Below are 18,962 nucleotides of genomic sequence, written 5' to 3' on the forward strand. Positions count from 1 at the left end.
GACAGCCATGTTGCTACTCAAGGGCCCTTCCGATAATATCAACAAGCTCTCTCTCTGTTTTTAATCTTTACCCAAGGATATGTTTGTGGATTTTTGGAGAGAGAGGAAGGGAGAGAGAGAGACAAGAGAGAAAAATATCGACCGGTTGCCTGTGACTGAGGATCGAACTCACAACCTAGGTGTGTGCTCTGACCAGGGATTGAACTCACAACCTTTTGGTGCACGGGATGACACTCCAACCAACTGAGCTCAACAAGCCAGGGCTGAATGAATAAGCTCTCTTGATGCCCTACCTTTTCTCCTCCTTCCTCCTTCTCTTCCTCCTCCTCATCGTCATCACCACCACCAAAGTGTTTGGCAATGTTCAGAAACAAGATTAGAGACTCCATTTGTGGACCTGGCCAGTGTGGAAACTTTTATTCAATTATTAATCCAGTTAACCAGGCTTGAAAAACACAGATTCACCAAATGTGTCATACATGACCCAGAAACATGAAACAGGCTTCAATCTTCAAACGCGATGGCAGCCCACGTTCCAAAACGGGCCCTTTGTAGGGGAGGCATCCCCAGGCAGTGCCGAGGCCGCGTCCCCAAGGCGCGCTCTGACATGACAGCCACCGCGAGGGAGAGCCGGCGACGGTGGGTGCCTGCCGGGGTATTCCAGGGCGTCTAAGAAAGGCAAATTACATCCTCTCATTGTTGTTTCCTCTCTAAACGTATTTGACAACCCATCTTGTTAGCGTTTGCTTCCTTGGAGACGGCTCCATCGTGCACCCCCCGCTCCGGCGGCACCCGGCGTTGTATCAATCACGGGCCAAGAAGGACGAGATCCCACATAAAGAATATTTACGTCTTAATTGTCTCGGAAGCTTGGCATGGTCGTTGAAAATTCAAAGGTCAAAAATCCTACTTTGTTTTTCTTGTTTTTCAAGAACTCGAGGGGCCCGCAACGCCAAGATTGATAGAAATACATTTTCCTTATCTCTTCGGCACATTATACTAAGCAGGAAGAGATGTCAGGCTGACAGGACTTGGTGATTTTTTTTTCCTGAAGGTGAATATGCCAGAAATAAAGATACTACCTTTGCAGATAAAAGGACGCACAGACAGATCGTAAAAGGGGCCATCACGCGGGAGCATCAACAATGGAGAACACATCTGACCTCAATAGCAAGCGGTTGCCCGCGGAGGCCTACACTGGGAGCTCTCGGGTCCCCGATCAAATTATCGCACATGAAGGATGTGTAAATCGCAAGTTCTGCGTGAGGGAGGACAAGCCGGTCCAACCCTTCCGAGGGAGGAGCTAGTGTTAGTGTAGCCAGTGGTTTGGGAGCATTTAAAAGAGCTGCTCTGGCGGGGGGACACAGTTGGTTGGAGCATCATCCTGAGCGCCAAAAGTGTAAGGGTTCGATCCCTGGTCAGGGCACACACCTGGGTTGCGGGTTCAATCCCTGGTTGGGGCACATACAGGAGGCTACTGATCAGTGTCTCTCTCTCTCTGTCTCTCTGTCTCTCTGCTGCTCTGTCTCTAAAACCAATAAGCATATCCTCCAGTAAGGATTAAAAACAAATGTCCACAGCCTTTGACTTATGAGTGAGCCTCTTAGGTTTCTAATTAAAAAAAAAAAGAACAACTCAAATCCAAATACATGTGGACGAGGTTGCTTTTTCCAGTGTTACGTTTAACAGAAAAACACAGGATGTGTGAATAAGTATCACCACCAGAATAGTTAACTGCATCACAAAACAGTCATAGGATTATGGATCACCCACCAATAAAATGACGCCTGCGCACACCTTCACAGAGAAGCAGGTGAAGGGAGACAGGCAAGTTGTCTCTGAATAGTATGATTAAGGACATTTTTCATGCAATTCTTTTGCTGCCTTATATTCTTTGGCTATATGCAATAAGCATGTTTATTTCAGTGATAAGGAAAACTCTTTTTTTAAAAAGATGTTATTTATTTATTTTTAGAGAGAGTGCAAGGGAAGGAGAAAGAGAGGGAGAGAAACACCAATGTGTGGTTGCCTCTCACACGCCCCCTACTGGGGACCCAGGCATGTGCCCTGACTGGGAATCAAACCAGCAACCCTTCTGCTCATGCAGGCGGGCGCTCAATCCACTGAGCCACACCGGCCAATAAGGAACACTTTTAAAAGAGACTTTGTTTAAGAAATATATTGACTGAGAATGTATGAACAGGGCTTATCATGAAGTAGCGTGTGGATAGAGGGAGCTATAAATTTCATCTCTAGCTGGGGCTCAGCTAGGGACAGTCAGAATACACCACACACCGGAAGGGGACCCAGGAAGTTGAGAGCGATCGTCCCTACCATCCACATTGTGGATAACTTGGTTCTTTTCTCTATTTCAAGTTTTCTACAACGAGCGTGCATTACCTTTAGTATCAGAAAACAAATGTAATGAAAAAAGGAACCTTGACCCATAACTTGCACCATAACAAATACAAACTTAGAGTGGATAATATAGACTTTAAGGTAAAAAAAAAAAAAAACCCTAAAATCATAACACACCTAGAAGAAAACCTCTGTGACTTTGGCTGAGACAAAGATTACTGAGGATACCAAAACCATGACCCATGAAAGAAAGAGCAGATGAATTAGGCTGTATCAGAATTAGAAGTGCTCTTTGAGCCCTTGCTGGTGTAGCTCAGTGGGTTGACCGTGGGCTGTGAACCAAAGTGTCGCAGGTTCGATTCCCAGTCAGGGCACAGGCCTGGGTTGCAGGCCATGACCCCCAGCAACCACACATTGATGTTTTTCTCTCTCTCTCTCTTTCTCCCTCCCTTCCCTCTCTGAAAATAAATAAATAAAATCTTTAAAAAAAGAAGTGCTCTTTGAGAGACACTGACAAATAGGAAAAGACGAACCACTGATGGGAGGAATGTGTGAAACCCACAGGCAGTAAAGACGTGCATCCACCATCTAAAAACGATGCTCAGAACTTGACACCCAGGAGCAAACAAGCCAACTGAAAAACAGGCAACAGCTTTAGCCTGCTTGCTGGCCTCCCTAGAGAGCGTTGGTCCCCCTGCCCCTCGGCTGCCTCTGGATACGCTGAAGCGACTTGGTGTGAGCTGCCTGGAGGTTTATCCGGGGCATCGGTGGCCATGGCGACATTTCCGTGAGAAAATGTTTAGGTGCTGCAAAGCAGACGGAAGACAGCCTGCTTTTCTACACCGAGTTCTGGCTTCTTGAACAGCGAAACCTGCATGTGCCAGGGAACCCGAGTTCCACACTGGGAGGACTCTGTGAAGACCACGTCGCTTTTTTCAAACAGGTGTTTGGGGACCAGGCTCTAACGAGGTCTGCAACGTTCTGAAGTCACTCGCTAGCTGTTATTTACATATATAAATAAATGTGTACAAAGTTCATTTATTGCATTCATAAAGCTCTTTAAACTACAAAAAAAAATAAAAAATCGAAATAAAAATAGGCAAAAGGTCTGAACCAAGACGGATGGGCGGCCAATAGTCACAAGGGATGGTGCACAACGTCTTTAGTCGTCAAGGAAACGCACAGGAAAGAAACGAAAAGGAAACAGCACTACCGTCTGCGAGAGCGGCTACAAACATGAAAGCACCGCGGCAGCAAGTGCTGGTGAGGATTCAGGGCACCGCATCTCTCACCTCGGCGCCGCCGCCGCTGCAGCGCCGCCCCTGGGAAGCCGGCGCGGCCGCTCCTGCCGTTAGTTAAAGGCGCGCGCCCCCGCAATTCCGCTCCTCTTTGCCCGGGGGAGTGAAAACGCGCGCTCGCCCAAACACCTGGCCGTGAAGAATGTGTGTCGCCAGTCACTCCCAGCCTCGGGCCACTGACGCGCCCCCAGTCGGCCGGCCGGTGAGCGCAGAACGAAACCCGGTTGGTTGGTCTTCGCAGGGAAACGCCGCTCCACGGGGAGCCGCCCAGCGGCGCGGTGCTGTGTGGACCAAGCCAGGTTTAGGAGATGCCACAGTGTCTGCGTCCGTTTCTGTGATTCCATGCGCATGGCACCCTAGAAAAGAGGGAATACAGGAAAACAAACAAACAAACAAACAAACAAACAAACGACCAAAAACAAAACCAGAGCAGTGGTTGCCGAGGGCTGGGGTTGGGGCAGGAACTTGGGGAGGTTTGGAACTAGCCTGCGTCTCGGTTGACCCGGTGGGTGGGCAGCTCTAGGTATTTGTGAGAACTCAGAGAACCGCCCACACAAAGCAGTGAATCACGCTACATGTTTAATGTCATGCACAAAGTTCCATGGCTGTGGTGGTGGTGGTGATGGTGGTGGTGGTGGTGGTGGTGGTGGTGAGAGTGATCAAGCTGCCGGCCCTGAGCAATCCTTCCCCAATGCCAAGTACAGTCTGAGTGCATGAACTCACCCAATGCTCTCCGCAGCCCCAGAGGCTGGCCCGTCAGCACCCACGGGGATCCACAGATGAGGTGGAGCAGAGGGATGTAGCCTGTGTGGGGCCACGGGGCGGGTTCGAGGGAAGCCGGCTGTGCCCACCCGGCCTTCCTGATGGACGATGTCACCGCCTTCTGCGGGGTTCACACTGCCATTTCCCTACAATAAAAACAAAGATATCTTATCTTCTCATCTTAGACCAAATGAAAACAATCTACAATGAGGCCAAATACAATCAAGGAGGAGATACTCGAAGAGGATTGGGTTTCATAAATTTTCAGTGAATCCACAGAGGAGGCCCGAGTCCCCTGCTTCTCCCTCCCGTCTGCTCTGCTGCGCTCAAGGCGAGACAGAAAGGACAGACCCCCCTCTCCAGCCTCCACACCCTGAGCCTTCGGCCGGGAGGACCCTCAGGGCCACCGTGGGCGACTGGCCCTTCCCAGGGAGGCTGCGGGCGGCTCAGCTTCTGGCCACTAGGTGCGCGGGCAGCTGGCTTCAAGCCTGAGAGCAGAACCCACCGGGGCTCCCCTGCTCATCCTCGCACCCTGAGATCACCTGGGAGCCCCAGACACTGGCCCAGCCCTTCCCGCATGGCTGTTTTGAGCTCCCCAAGTGCAGGGGTGACAGGAGCCCCACTATTGCCTGCCCCAAGTGCCTGCCGCCCTGCTCTGCTCTGCAGACACCTCCCCCGACCCCGGGTGTGGACACGGCTCAGGGACACCTTACACGTCCTCATTGCTATTGCAGTAACCCTCTCCGATCCGCCCTCCACGCTGTGGTTTCACAGCTAAGTAGGGCCCGGGCCTGTGGTGGAGGGCCGTCCGGACAACGCGGGGCTGTGCAGCGGGGTCAGGATGGGGCTGAGGGTGAGGGCACCCTGGGGTGGAGGGAGGGAAAGAGGGAGAGACAGAGGGAGGAAAGGAGGAAGGGAGGGAGGGAGGGAGGGAGGGAAGGAAGGAAGGAAGGAAGAAAGGAAGGGAGGAAGGGGAAGCCAGAACAGAATGAGATTGTTACCTAGGAGGGGCATTGGAGGGGGGTGGAGGGATAAGGGAGTGGCAATGGGGATCAGGGAGGGGGAGGGCCCCCTGGGGTCCACCCTTCCTGTGGCTCTGACCCAGTTAGCACTTCCCTTACATGAACCAATCGGTCAAGGTGGGGGAAGAGCCTCGACGCGCTACAAACAGAAACACAACCCAGGCTGTCTTCCGGAGAAACAGCAGAGCGACGTGGCAAGGAAAGGAGCTGCCCGGGGAATTTTGGAAAACAACCATGATTTGGCTGCTGTCACCCGGGGCGGCTCTCCTGGCTGGCGTTTGCTGGTCGCAGGCCTGAGAGCAAGGTCGGGGCTCTGCCGGACCCTTCCCGGTGTGCTCACCTGGCCGAACTGGAGCGCTGGCCTCGTCTCCTGTAAGGACATCAATCTCACTGCCTGGACTCCGCTCTCGTGGCCCCACGTAACCTAATCAGCCCCTAGAGGTCCCCTCTCCTCACACCCCCCAGGGGTTCCGCTGCCGGCGTATGAACTGGCGGGGGCGGGGGGCGGGGGGCAAGAATGTTTGCCTCACCGCGTCCCCTGCAGCTGAAGGTGAAGGGATGCCAGCTCCGCCTCGGGGGGCTTCCAGGGGCCAAGTCTGTGACAGCTGGAGCGTGATAATGGACTCTAACGCACGGAGTAAACAAGAATCCACGATCCTTACTGACGCACACAAACAACCGAATGTGCACGTAAGTGGGGAACAGTGGAGGTCCTTCCCTACAAGCGGGATTGCCAGGAGTGAACGTGGACTTCTAAGGCGTGGGTGGGCCCCCCGCACCACTGCCGCCAGCTCAGGCCAGGGTCCTCGCGCCTGGGAATCAGCGCAAAATGTTTCATGGTCTCCGAGCTCCTCCCCACCAGATACTCAGTAATTACAAGGGAAACCCGGGGCGCACCCCTCCAGGGCGGGCCAGCTGGGCGGTGTCCTGAGGCGTCCACCTGCCTGAGACACAGGAAAGAAACCCTGGTGGAAATGCAGAAGGGAGGCCGGAACTAGAGTCCCGCCTGACGAGAGCACAGTGTGTGGACAGAGACGTACTCGAGCCGCTCCGTCCCCAGCCCGGAAGACTACCTGAGCCCGGGCTCCTGTCTCTCTAGGTCCCCTGGTCCTGGGGCATGCACACCTCAGGGGGGCCGTGTGCTCTGCCCCCAATGCTGCAGCCTTCACGCCTCCACCACGCAGCCCGCAGTCCCCCCTCTCAATAACTTATTTTTAGGTGTTAAAACTTACTGGTGCACAGGGTTGAGAAGTGGGGACTGTCTGCCCCACCCATCCCTCCGTCCACTCGCTTACAGAGCTCTGCAGAGCTCACCTCCTGGGCCGCCTTCCGCAGGCGCCCTCCCCGACCGACCGACGACAGCCCACAGCCCGGCAGGCAGGGTTGGCGTCTCCCCAGGCTCCCTGTGAGCTGGGCTCGTGCCCCTCTGACCCGCGTGTTTTCAGCTGCCTGGTTGGTCTGCCTCCAGGGGAGCTTGGGGCCTCCCCTCCACACAAGTTCTTACCCGACTGTTCGCTTCCCACCTGCCCCGGTGCCTGGCGCCCAAGCGCTCGCCCAGCAGACCTGCAGGCACATGAGACTGTTTTCTTTTCTTTTTTTGATGGACACAATTTGGACGCCAATTTTTAAAAAAGACTTTATTTATTTATTACTACAGAGAGGGGGAGGGAGAGAAAGACTGACATGTGAGAATCCATCTGTTATCTCTCGTCCTTGCCCTGGGACAGGAATTGCAACAAGGCCCAGGCACGGGCCTTGACTGGGAATCGAACCGGCGGCCTTCCAGTTCACAGGCCAGCACTCAATCCACGGGGCCACACCAGCCAGGGCTTGGTTGGCCTTAAACTGTGAAATACGTGGGAGCATCACTTGAAGGAGTCCTTCCAGAGTCTCGGGCTTGGTCCGGGAGCCTGTGCTGAACGTCTCTCCCCCCAGCAGGGGCCGAGAATGTCCTTCCCCTCTGCAGCGCTGACGGAGGGGCCTTCCCTCGGGGAAACCTGCCCTTCCTGCAAGCTCGCTACTTACCACTCAGGGTTGGGGTTTTTTCTTTCTCTCTTGCTCCCTTGGAGTTTTCATCTCTGGAACTCGGTACTGCAACGACGCCAGATGATTTCCGCAGAATCTGTTTGGCAGTGGGAGGGAGGGGCCCGAGGGTTTCCAGATTGAGCCTGTCGTGTTGACAGAGGAAGAAAGTTTCTGTATTCGCTTTTAACTAAAACACAAAGCCAAGCTGTTAGATTTTCAGGTCATGGATGAGACTGTGAGCATTCACTCAGGTCTAGCATTTACACTCATACAATGTCACCCCTGGCAGCAGCTTCCCTTAGGGAGATGGAGGAGCACCCCATGATGGGATCAGGGCCGCCTCCGGCAGGCTTTGCTGCAGTCCACACAGGTGGGCGTGAGCCCCGCCCCCATGCATGAGCTCAGGTGCGAGAAGATTGGGGTGTAGGAGTTGCTCTGGCTTAGAAGGCCCTTGCCCTTGGCAACCGGTCTGCCTTCTAGTAGTTACCTGAGTGTATTATTAGATCTCCGCACGCTGTGAAAAGAGCCTAAGGGTACAGCCTCCTGACAGGTGTCTGGAGGGCATTCATGCCTGTCAAACCAGAAGGTGTTTCCCACTCAGAGGGCGTTTGTGATACAATATTATTTTATAACAGTTGACCATCCACCTTTATCAGCTTTCTAGGACAAGGAAGGAAGCCAGCCGGAAGTGCTATTTGTCAAGCAGAGGGAAAGAATGGGTCTGGTAAACCTGTACTCAGAGTCAAGACCTTGCCGTATTTGGTGCCCAAGCTCAGACGGGTTTCCCATGGGCGTTGGATCAAAACAGTGTGGAGACTCTTGTCCTAGAGAAATTTAGTTTCTGGTGGTTTACAACTGAGACACTTGTCTTTCCTGAAGTACTATGTAGCTACAAAGTATCTGCGAGATTGTTTCATCTTTGGGAATTTGTTTTAAGTCTGGGTGTGTTCATGCGCTCTGCAATGGAGACAGTTATTTGAGATTGCTTGCCCAGCGTGCACGCGCACACACACACACACACACTCACACACTTTTTTGCAGTGATTACATGCAGCTGAATCAAATGAAAGTGTTTTTAGACTTTTTGGGGGGGGGTTTATGTTTTAGATGAGTATTACATTAGTTATTACACAAGGAATGTTTTTTAAACATTTTATTATGAAAAACGTTAAATGCATAAAAGTTGAAAAGGTTTTAAAGTAAAATTCTTTTGGTCACCAAGATTCTACCATTAGGTTTTCTGGGGATCATGGTGCTCTGTTTTCTGAAACACCTTGCGATGTTTCCACCACTCGCCCTGCAAATTGATGTGCTGGGTTTGGAGCTGCTTGCCCGTGACCCAATCCATCCAGGTCCAATGTTGGAGAAAGACTGAGTTTCAAAAGTAAAGTTTAAACGTTTAAACTTTTCCTTTAATGTTTTATTAAAAACTGAATTTGTTGGGGTGACACGGGTTAATAAAATTATGCAGGTTTCAAGTGCACAGTTGTATAATACATCACGCGTTGCACTGTAGGTTGGCCATCCAAAGTCACATCTCCTCCCATCACCATGTACTTGACCCCTTTACCTTTTTCTATGCCCCCCCTACCTCTGGTACCCACCATACTGCCGTCTGTGTCTGAGTTTTCCGTTTGTTCACTCGTTGCTACTATTAACATATGATTACACTGTTTCCTCACCTGCCCATCCAGGAACCCATCTCCCGCAGGGAATGTTGCCATTGTTACTAGGATTGCCACTGGAGTGTTATTAACTGGCGTGAGTGACTCCAGTTCATGCCTCCCCATGCTGTGCTTTTGTCCCGCCGTGTTTCTAAACATAACTCTTACATTGTAACTTCTGTTATTAGCACCGTTCCCTACTCCCTACGGCTTCAGAAAAACGCCTTCTGGCCCTCGCACACCCTTCCCGCTCATCGTGAGTGAGCGCCTTTCTCACTGACACTCCAGCCGCCACAGGTGCCGCTTCCAGCCACCGACCACACAAGCCAGCGGACACCTGGGAGCCTCTGTCAGCCTTCTTTCTGCCTGGAACTGATAGAGGACTCAAGACTTGGAAAATTTTAGCTTAAGATAAATAGCCATAAATCTAGCAGGTAATGTGTATGTTAAGCTTCTGTTTCAGAAACTACAGATGAGGCCCATCCTGGCGCCTGGGAAAAGCAGCCGACCTCCTGGGGCACTGGCTAGAGATTACCGCCAGGAGACATCTGTACCGGGAAGAAGCAGGCGACTACCCCTCCCCCTTGGAGACAGCTGTTGAATTTCAAGGCTTTTGCCGACCCGTTTGTCCTCCCCAACCCCCTTATAAAAGATCTGTCCAGGAAAGAAAGGGGAGGATGGTTTGTTAGGGTATGAACCCGCCATCTTCTCGGATTGCCGGCCATCTGAATAAAGCGCCTATAAAAGATTCAATCGCTGTCGTTGCTTATTGGATTTGGTAGTGACAGGCAGCCTAAATGCCGGTGTCTTTTCCAGTTACAAAACAGCCCTTTCCTTTCCCCGTCACCGCACACCCACTGTCACGGAAGCAACGCTTGCAGCCTGTGTGTATCTGAAGATCCAGGTACATTCAGCCCCCGCCCCGCCCCCAGCTGCAGAGAACCCAGACCCGCCTTCTTAGGACACAGGGTCCCAAGTAGCCCCCAGCCTTTCCAAGTCACCGTCTCGTCCCCAATACCCTTTACTCCCGTCACTTATGAGTGTCTCCTTTGGTGCCCTTCTTGCTGCTCAGAAATGAACACTCTGGCTCTTATTTCAACCTTGCTGTCCATCAGTAAAAGCTGTGGTACACTCACACAATGGAATACTACTCAGCCGTAAACAAAAAAAAAAGGGATATTTTACTCTTTGCGACAGCATGGATGGACCTGGAGAACATTGTGCTAAGCCGGTTACGGACAGCGGGAACTATTATACGATTTCACTCACGTGTGGAATCTAATGAGCAAACTGAACTGACAAGCAAGAGAGAGACCAGACTCATATAGAGAGCAGGATGGCAGCTGTGGAGGGGGGTGCTGGGGTGGAGCAAAACTGGGAAGAAAAAAAACCTCGTGAACACGGACAACAGCGTGGTGGTGGCCGTGGAAGTGGGCACGCGAGGCATAAGTGGTGACGGATGGAGACTTGGCGTGGGGTGGTGAACACACAGCACAGCGTACACATGGTGCGCTGTGCAATTGCGCACCTGGAGCCTGTATAACTTTTGTTAACCGGTGTCACCCCAGCAAACTCAATAAAAAGGAAGAAATGAACTCCGTTAAGCGGGTCTCAGGGCAGCACTGAGAAGCGGGCTGGGCGCACCGGGGCCCGCGCACCTGCCCCGCCGCGTCCACCTGCCCGACCGCACACCCCGGCAGTGCGCATGCGCGGCCTGCGGTCGCGCGCCCACGCTCGGCGCCGACGCCGCCCGGGCGCGCGCTCCCGCCCCTCGTCAGTCCGCGCCGCTGACACTCCCGCTCCGCGCGCTCCTCGCCTCACTGTCCCAACACAGAAACTAAAGTCCGTCCCTGCTCCGTACGCGCGGCCTGCTCGCTCCCGCTGCCCGCGGGAGAGCCGCCGGCCGTAAAGCACGGCGCCGGCTGCTGAAAAGCGCTTGCGACCGACAGAGCCTGGGGCCCAAGTACGGCCGCGGCCGCTCCGTGTCCGCGTCAAACGTCTGGGTCTGTGGAGCCGGGCAGGGTGGCCGGCCGCCCCTCTCCCTGCCTCGCTCGGCCTCGGCCTCTGAAAGCAGGCGCGGAGGCGCGGCGGGCTCCGAGGGGCGGGCCGCTGAGGCGCCTTCCGGCCGCCCTCCTCCCGGCGTGCACCGCGGCGGCGGCGGCGAAGCGGCGGCCATGTTGCAGTAGTTTGTTGTTTTCCTGCGGAGGAGCCCGGCTGAGTGGCCGCCACCCGCTGCCTCGCTCGCCGCGTCCCGCGTCTTGGCCCGCCGCCCGCTGCCCCGCAGCCGGCGCGGCGCGGCGCGGCCGAAGCCGGGCGGAGCAGCAGCATGGCGGCCGCGCTAGGAGCGGGCGGAGGAGCGGGCGCCGCAGGTACGTGAGCGGCCGCCGGGCCCTGCCCGCCGCGCCCCGGCCGCGTCCCCGTGCGCTGCCGCGGGCCCCCGCCGAAGCATCCGCTCGGAGCGCACGGCCCGGGAGCGGTGGCGGCTGGGGGCGGGCCGCCCGGGCCCGGGCCCGGGGCGGGCGGGGGTGGTCGCCGCCGGGCGGGGGTTCGCTGACGCGTCGGGGCGGGTGTGCAGCCCGGAATGAAAGGCCCGCCGTCGGGAGGGGACCCGCTGACACGGCGGCGTTCCCGAGAGGTCATCTCGGCCGGCCGCGCTTCCACGTGAGTCCACGCCGGTCTGATGCAGACCTGTGGGCGGCTCACGGCGGCGTTTCACGTGACGCGGAGCGGGCACACACAGGTGCCGAGGACGGGGCCGCGTCCGCGGGCCGTTGGCCTCGGCCCCCGAGCGGAAGTGATTTTGACGGGACACCCGACTCGCGCGGCTCGCAAAGTCACCTTCTGGCGGAGGCGCGTCGTGTGGACGGAGCCCGTGTCCCCCCCTTTTCTAAACGCGGAGGACGACTCGAGAGGGACTCCTGGCCTGAGCCTCGAGTCCGACACGGGACGCGCGGAGGCGAGTGGCCGCGAGCGTCCGCGGGGAGCGGTCGTCATGGGAACCGGGAGACCCCCCCCCTCCCCCGGGTGTCCGGCCCGGGGCCTGCCGTGGCCTGGTCACCGGGCCGGAGTGAGTGTCGAGGCCTCTGCGCGGAGACCGCCGCCGAAACGTCGCTCGGTGGCCGGGCGGGCCGTGGGCCACCTGCTTGTCACGTCGCTGTTCCCCGTGTTGGGCCTGCCGGGCTTCTCGAGTCCCACCGAGAAGCCCGGGGTTTGCCTTCCTCCTCGGTGAGCTGTGGGCGGCGCGGGGGGCGGTCGTCGTGCTGCGTGTGTATTGATTCTTGCCTTGTTTGTTTTCGTTCTCAGGTTTTGGTCTGGGAGCCCCTGGGTCAGCACGGCTTTATTTTTTCTTTTTTGGGGGGAAGGGACGCGAGGGGGAGAGAGGGCCTCAGGCGGCCCGCGCGTGCCCACCGGGGGCTGCGCCCTGCCCCGAGTGGGGCCGCGGGCGGCCTCCGGGGTGTGCGCGCGTTCCTGTGGGTTTACGGTGTTTTTCATTGGGTGGTGGCCTGTGTGCCGCTTTCGCGTGGACAGCGGGGTTTCCCAAAGGCCAGGGCCAGCGGCTTCGGGACGCGGCCTCCCGGTCTCGCGCTGCCGGACGCGAGACACGGAAAGCAAAGCTCTCTGGTGTCCGCGGGAAGCCCGAGCCCGGGCGGCGTGGGGTCCTTCAGGTTCCCGCGTTCTTCCTGGCGCAGGCCCCGCCGACGCCCGGCCCCGGCCGCTCGCTCGAGCTTTCGTTCTGGGTCCAGTACGTCCACCGCCCGCGCCGTCTGTCTGTCTGTCTGTCTCCGGCCCCCGCTCTGCTTCCGACGCCCGCTTCCGCGTGTGCTGCTGTTCGGTCGTTGCCCTGTTTTCATCCTGGCCCACCCCGGGGCCGGTCACCCCGAGGGCCGCGGTGCCCCTGGGGCCTGCACCCAGGCCCCGCCGTCCCGGCAGCGGGGACGCCTGTCCAGCAGGCATCTGGGCGGGCGGCGTCTGCCAGCGGCCCCTCCGCAGCTGAGTGGCCTCGGCCCCAGAGCTTCCGGCCCGGAGGCTTCCGGTCTTGGAGCTTCCGCGTCCACGCCGGCAGCGGGGCTGGGGCCTGCCTCCCCGCTGGGCCTTCCGGCTCGGGCAGAGCCGTGGAAAGGCGGCGCCGGAAGTTGCCCCGCGTCCCAGCCCGCGGCCCCGGCGGAGGGATCCCCCCTCGCGTGGGAGCGCTGCGCGGAGAGTCACAGCTTGCAGTCTTAGCGGCGGTTGTGCGGCCCGCCGGAAGACTGGGGCCGCTTGGTCCTCCCCGTTGGTGGTGGAGGAGGCGCCCGCTCCCAGACACTTTTAAAATGCGTTTTAAAGGGCTTGACTGACTCACCTTCACGGGGGGGGGGGGGGGGGGCGGAGGGAGAGCAGCACTGCTGGCTCGCCTGCCGCGCGCCCCCCACCGGGCCGCGGCCCCCAACCCAGGCCTGTGGCCCCGACTGGGACGACGCCCGGCCCGCCCGGCCGCACCAGCCGGGGTGGGACTTCTACATATTTCTGATCATCTTGAGACAGAGAAAGAGCCCCAGTGTGGTAACGTATTTGTTTTCCAGTCTCTGGTGAAAAATTAAATCTTTTTTCATGCATTGTGTTTATTTTTTGCTTGCTTATTGATTTTTTTCTATTGAGCAGTTGATCTTTTTCTTATGTTTAAAGAGTTCTTTCTATATGTTTTTTACGGATTGTGCTTATTTTTAGACAGGGGAAGGGAGCGGGTGAGGGAGAGGAACATCAGCGCGTGGTCGCTTCTCTCGTGCCCCGCACCGGGGACCCGGCCCGCAGCCCAGCCTGTGCCCTGACGGGAGTGGGACCAGCGACCCTTTGGTTCACAGGCCGGCGCTCAGTCCGCTGAGCCGCACCAGCCAGGGCTTTTCCTGTATTCCTGGTAATTTTTTTCATAGTGACGTTGCCATGCTAAAAGCTTCTCGATCCTGTAATATTCTGTGTTTCTTTGTTTTATTTTTAAAATATTTTTTAGCTTTTATTCACATGGGATTTTATTTTGGGATGGTGTGAATTTGGGACCTCTGACAGTTCTGATATGATTTACTGAATTCTCCATGTTCTCCACCTTTATAATAAATTCCCATTCATAATTTTAAAAAATTGTTGCTTCATTGTGTATATGTGAAATAAACAGAGTTTTCTTTTAGGGAAGTTTTTAATTAGCCCTGTGCATTTTTCAAAAAGTGAACTTCAAAATCGTTATTTATCTTCCATAAAAAATTCTGAAATTTTTATTAGGATCACATTTGGTTTATTAACGTAATTTGGGGATGATCAGTATTTTTCCCCAATGGGCTCCTCCATCAGCAGTAAGAATGTGTCGGGTGGTTTTTCTTGGTCTGTCAGTCACCTACCGGGGGCTCACGGCTGGCCTGCTCCGTGCCGCACGCTCACTGGACAGAGCACCAGACTCGCGCCCCAGGGGCACTGCCGTTGCCACAGCTTTCCTTTCACACTCCTTCCATTTTTTGTTCTTTAAGTTCCTACATGTTTCGTACTTGTTTTCATTGTCAGATATGGTGTAGCTTTGTTTCTCCTATTCTCAAATTTGTTACTGATCTATAGAAAAGTTTTTTATTTTTTGTAATTGAATTATAGACAACTGGCTTATTAGAATTTTGTTTTAATAGTTTGGTGCTTTAGATTTTCTAGTCACAGTCCTATCTGCAGTCTCTTCTAATATTTCTATCTCGTTCCTTTTTCTTGCACTCCTTGTCCTGGAAGCGTGCGTTGTCGAGCCCTCCGGTGTAATGTCGAATAATGGTGACGGCAGGCGTCTTTGTCTTGCCCTTGTCTCCTGAGTTTAATGACTATTCTTTTAATATTTTGCTGTTGAGTATGGTATTTCTGTGGTTTTCTGATACTTTTGGTTAGCTAAGAAAGTTTTTATTTTTATCCTCACCTGAGGACATTTTTTTCCCATTAGAGAAGGGAAGGGAGAAAGAGAAACACTGATACGAGAGAGAGAAGTGTCAGTTGGTTGCCTCCCAAACACACCCTGACTGGGAATCGAACCTGTGACCTTTTGATTATGGGATGATACTCTGAACAACTGAGCCACACCAGTCAGGGCCAAGAAAGTTTGTTTTTTTTAGTTGGGATTTTTAATTTTAGCAGATGCGCTGTCTGCATTTATTGTGGTGCTTTATGAGGCCCCCTTCTTTCCCCTTTGGATGCAGCGCAGCAGATTCGTAGATTCCCAGTGCTGAACCAGCCCTGCATTCTTGGGTCTGAGACCTTGTTCTCCACTTTTATTGTTGTTCCTGTGTCGTTGATTTCGTACTAGGATTCACTCGTGATTGGACGAGACTTTTGTACTTGTCTTCCTTTGCACTTGTGCGTGCGCGTGTGCTGTCCTGTTCTTCAGGAGGTAGGGTGGCTTCCTGGCATGAGTTGTGGCGCTTTCTGGGACAGTGCCCTGTCTTCAGGTCCGCCCTGGAGGGGTCGGGTGATGGCCCCCCGCCGCAGCTCCTGCTGCCCCTGGCAGTCTTTCTGTCTCCATTGTGCTGAGCGTTTGGTGGACATGCTCCCTAGTCTGGAAATGCTTCAGTTCTGGGAATTCTCCTCATTATTGTTTTTCTGCCTTTCATTTTCTCTGTTCTCGGCTTTTGAAACTCATTGCTGGATTTCGATGCCTCATTTACATAAAAAGCTTAAGACTGGTGCAGCAGTTCCTTGAGATTGTTTGGAAGCGTAGGTACCTTGGTAGTTCGTGAGGTCGGGTGAAAGACAGGACAGCCAAGACGGGAGAAGGGCAGGGATCGGGGCTGCGGCCTGGGGAGGCACCTGCGGCTGCTCTCCGGGTGCTGAGTGGGGCCCTGGCCCTGGAGGCCTGCCCTCGCCGAGGCTGCTGCTCGAGTTTTCCTCCTCTCTGGCCAGGGCCGTTGACCTGCAGCCCATCCGCTACGGCAAACGTGGGCCCATTGTTCAAGGCCTTTTGACGTCTTCCTCCTGTTTTTGAGAGAAAGTGGAACTCTATACTTACATGAATTCTATTTTTAAAACGTTGGCAACTGAGTGGATTAACAAAAGGAACCTAAGCGAAAGAGAGCACTCATCCTGCAGGCCACCAGACCGCAGCCTGCACTCCAGAGTGACTCTGCCCTTGAGATTCAGCAGGTGTCCCTTCCATGTGGCGGTCCCCTGTGCACGGGGAAGGGGGGGGGGGGTCCTGGCTGCCCGGCAGCCTTTCAGTGTAGGAAGTCAGAGGCTGTGTTACCAAGACTGCTTCCTAAATCAGTTCAGGAGCTCTGCAGAGCCGAGACCCTGGGTAGACCTGAGTCGGAACTGGGTTTGCTGTGTGACTGCGGTTTGCACCTCCGTGAAAGGAGGACTTGGGATGGGTTAAATGAGAAAGGCCAGCGTGAAAGTGCTGGCTTGTTGAAGGGAGATGGAGCCCCTGTCCCCATTTTCAGTGGTGCCGGCATTATTTGGGTTTTATCCATCAGCCATGGCCCCCGTGCGCCCGTCACCCCCTGGGCTGCAGGTGCAGAGCCCCGGGAAGTGCGGGGCCCAGCTCTGCACGGTGAGTGCGGCGGCCACTGCAGGCTCCTCTGTGACCGTGCCTGGGGGGGGGGGGGGGAGATGGTGGGGGGGCCTGCTCCCGTCTTTGGCGTTTCTCCCCCCTAACAGTTCAGCAGCCGACCTTCAGTATTTTAGAAGGGTTTGTTTTCAAAACGGAGAGCCTAGACTCGTGTGCAAAGAAACCTCTAGACTCTCAGTCACGATGGGAACACCCAGTGGGCCGGGCTCAGACTTCGCCCTTTGCAGCTGCCCAGGAGGACAGGCAGCTTGGGGTCAGCCTGGCAGCTTCCTGTGGAGGCAAAGCCCTGCCGCCCTCAGGGCCCTCCGGGACCCGTCTCTCCTGCACAGGAAGAGGTGGGTCTGCTGCCGCGCAGACAGGGACCCGGTGTGCAGCGGCATAAACCACGCTCGCACTGCGCAGGGTCTGTCCAGGGCCCTGTGCGAGGTGTGAAAACAATGCCTGGAAATTATTTTTTCAGCAGCATGGTATGTGGGTGAGATCGTCTGAAAGTTTGCTCGGCCACTCAGAATTGAGCGTTGCACTGTAGGGCCGATGTGCTCACTTCCCAAGAGCTTGGTTGTTGCCCTGACCCTTTTTCCTAGTTACTACTTAGATAAAGGCTCTGGGTGTCCTCTCCAGTGAAGTACGGAATTTTGACCCTGGTAGCGATTCAGAATACACGAGCATCCTGTGAGGCCCGCGGAGGAAGGCCGAGAGCCTCACACCGCAGCGGTGGTTGTCAGCCGGTGTGCTGGCCGAGTGTTCAAGGCACGCGGCACCTGCCTGTTCCCTCAGTCAGGCGCAGGGACCTCTTCCCCTTGGGACTGTCAAACTGAAACATGACAGCAGCCGGCACAGTAGCTGTCTGTCCGGAGTGGGTGCCCTGGTTGAACTGTACCTGTGTATGTAGGTCACATGATAGGGTTGCACCTTACCGGTCATGTTGCATAATAAGGTTACTCCTTGGTCCCAGAAATCCTTATACACAAATATAGGCACCTGGCTCTTGAAAAAGTCATTTTGGAGCAAAAAGGGTAGGCTGCTGTTACTATTATTTTGGTAAATCAAGATTAAACTTACTTTTGTCAGATCGGCCAAAAACACTCTTTTCTGGTGTGCGCAGAACTTCAGGACCGTAGTTACTTTGCGCGTGCCAGGAGAGGACAGAGGTGGGCAGCGCTGGAGGAGAGCGCGGACCGGCAGACGTGGTACAGGCGCGAAGCAGGCTCCGCGTGTGCCCTGGCGTCGGTGCCGCCCCCCTGCCCGCGAGGCTTGAACGCAGCTCTAGACGCCTGGCAGTTGAACTGGCACGCCGCGTTCCAGTCCCATGTACGCACATGGGCAGTGGCCCGGGGTTAGTTTGCTGACCCTTGGACTGGGCAATTGCTAGAACCCTGTTCCAAGTTAATATTCTGTAAGATTCTAATGCAAGGTCCAGGTTCCTCAAGAAGATGCACAAATCGTGAGACATCCCGGAGAAAGAGTTGGGTTCATTTTAGATTCTTAACTGACACCCTTATTAAAACAACATTTAGTGCAAGGGTATGGGAGAGCCTGCAGACAAGGGTGCCGGCCGCTCTGTGCTGCTGAGCTAGCCTTCCCCGGGTCTTCAGGGGCGCACCTCCCTTCCTCGAACCCCCGGCTCACTCGGGCAGTGTGTTCCGGCACTTCTGCTCCGTGGGAGGGGTGAAGAGGGAGGGCCTGTTGGTGCTCTGGAGGGCAGCGGACGGGGTGGGGGGACTGCTGCGGGTGTCCTCGGAGTGGGGGGTGGCCTGGGCTCTCGTCTGAGTTCCATGTCACGGCCCTCCCCCCGTCCGTTTTACCTTCTGCACCCCGGGTGGGGGAGCGTGCACGCTCTTGCTTTTGCGTCAGTGGGGGGTCTTGCGATCGCTGCATGCACATGGCTGCCCTCACCACCACTGCTGTTCACTTCTTCTGGGAAATCTCTTCCTGCCTGGTGCTGGAGCGATATCTCACCGAGTTATGTCTGCAGTTTTTCCCTGTTTACTGGGTGTCAGGAAGCGAGATGGCTTTCTTCTTCAGAGAAGCGGTGTCCGCTCGCCTTTTCACCAGCACCTGGTCCCCCCTGCTTCCGTGGGTTTTCCCCTGAGCTCAGGCTCCAGTCTTTTGCCTTTGAGGCCCTGGCTCCCAGGAGCTGCTCCGGCCTTCATTACCTCCTCTGGGGTCACCTTCCGGCCAGTGCGCACACCTGCACGGGGTCAGCCAGCTCCCACGCTGAGAAACACCCCCCACCGCCCTCTGTCGGGGGGAGTCCCCTTCCGCATTTGCTGGCAGG

General features: G+C 55.5%; 1 protein-coding gene across 2 annotated transcripts in view; it reads left to right on the forward strand.

Annotated features, from left to right (window-relative positions):
• The first annotated feature begins 10,647 nt into the window (after positions 1-10,647).
• RBM33 (RNA binding motif protein 33) overlaps positions 10,648-18,962 on the forward strand; it is an 81,908-nt gene continuing 73,593 nt past the window's right edge. For both annotated transcript variants that reach the window (XM_036011068.1, XM_036011069.1), the window contains exon 1: positions 10,648-11,498. In XM_036011068.1, the coding sequence (XP_035866961.1) occupies positions 11,456-11,498 (43 nt within the window). In that variant the 5' untranslated portion in view covers positions 10,648-11,455. The remainder of the gene's footprint in view (positions 11,499-18,962) is intronic.

Source organism: Phyllostomus discolor, chromosome 10, assembly GCF_004126475.2.
Source record: "Phyllostomus discolor isolate MPI-MPIP mPhyDis1 chromosome 10, mPhyDis1.pri.v3, whole genome shotgun sequence".
NCBI lineage: Eukaryota > Metazoa > Chordata > Mammalia > Chiroptera > Phyllostomidae > Phyllostomus > Phyllostomus discolor.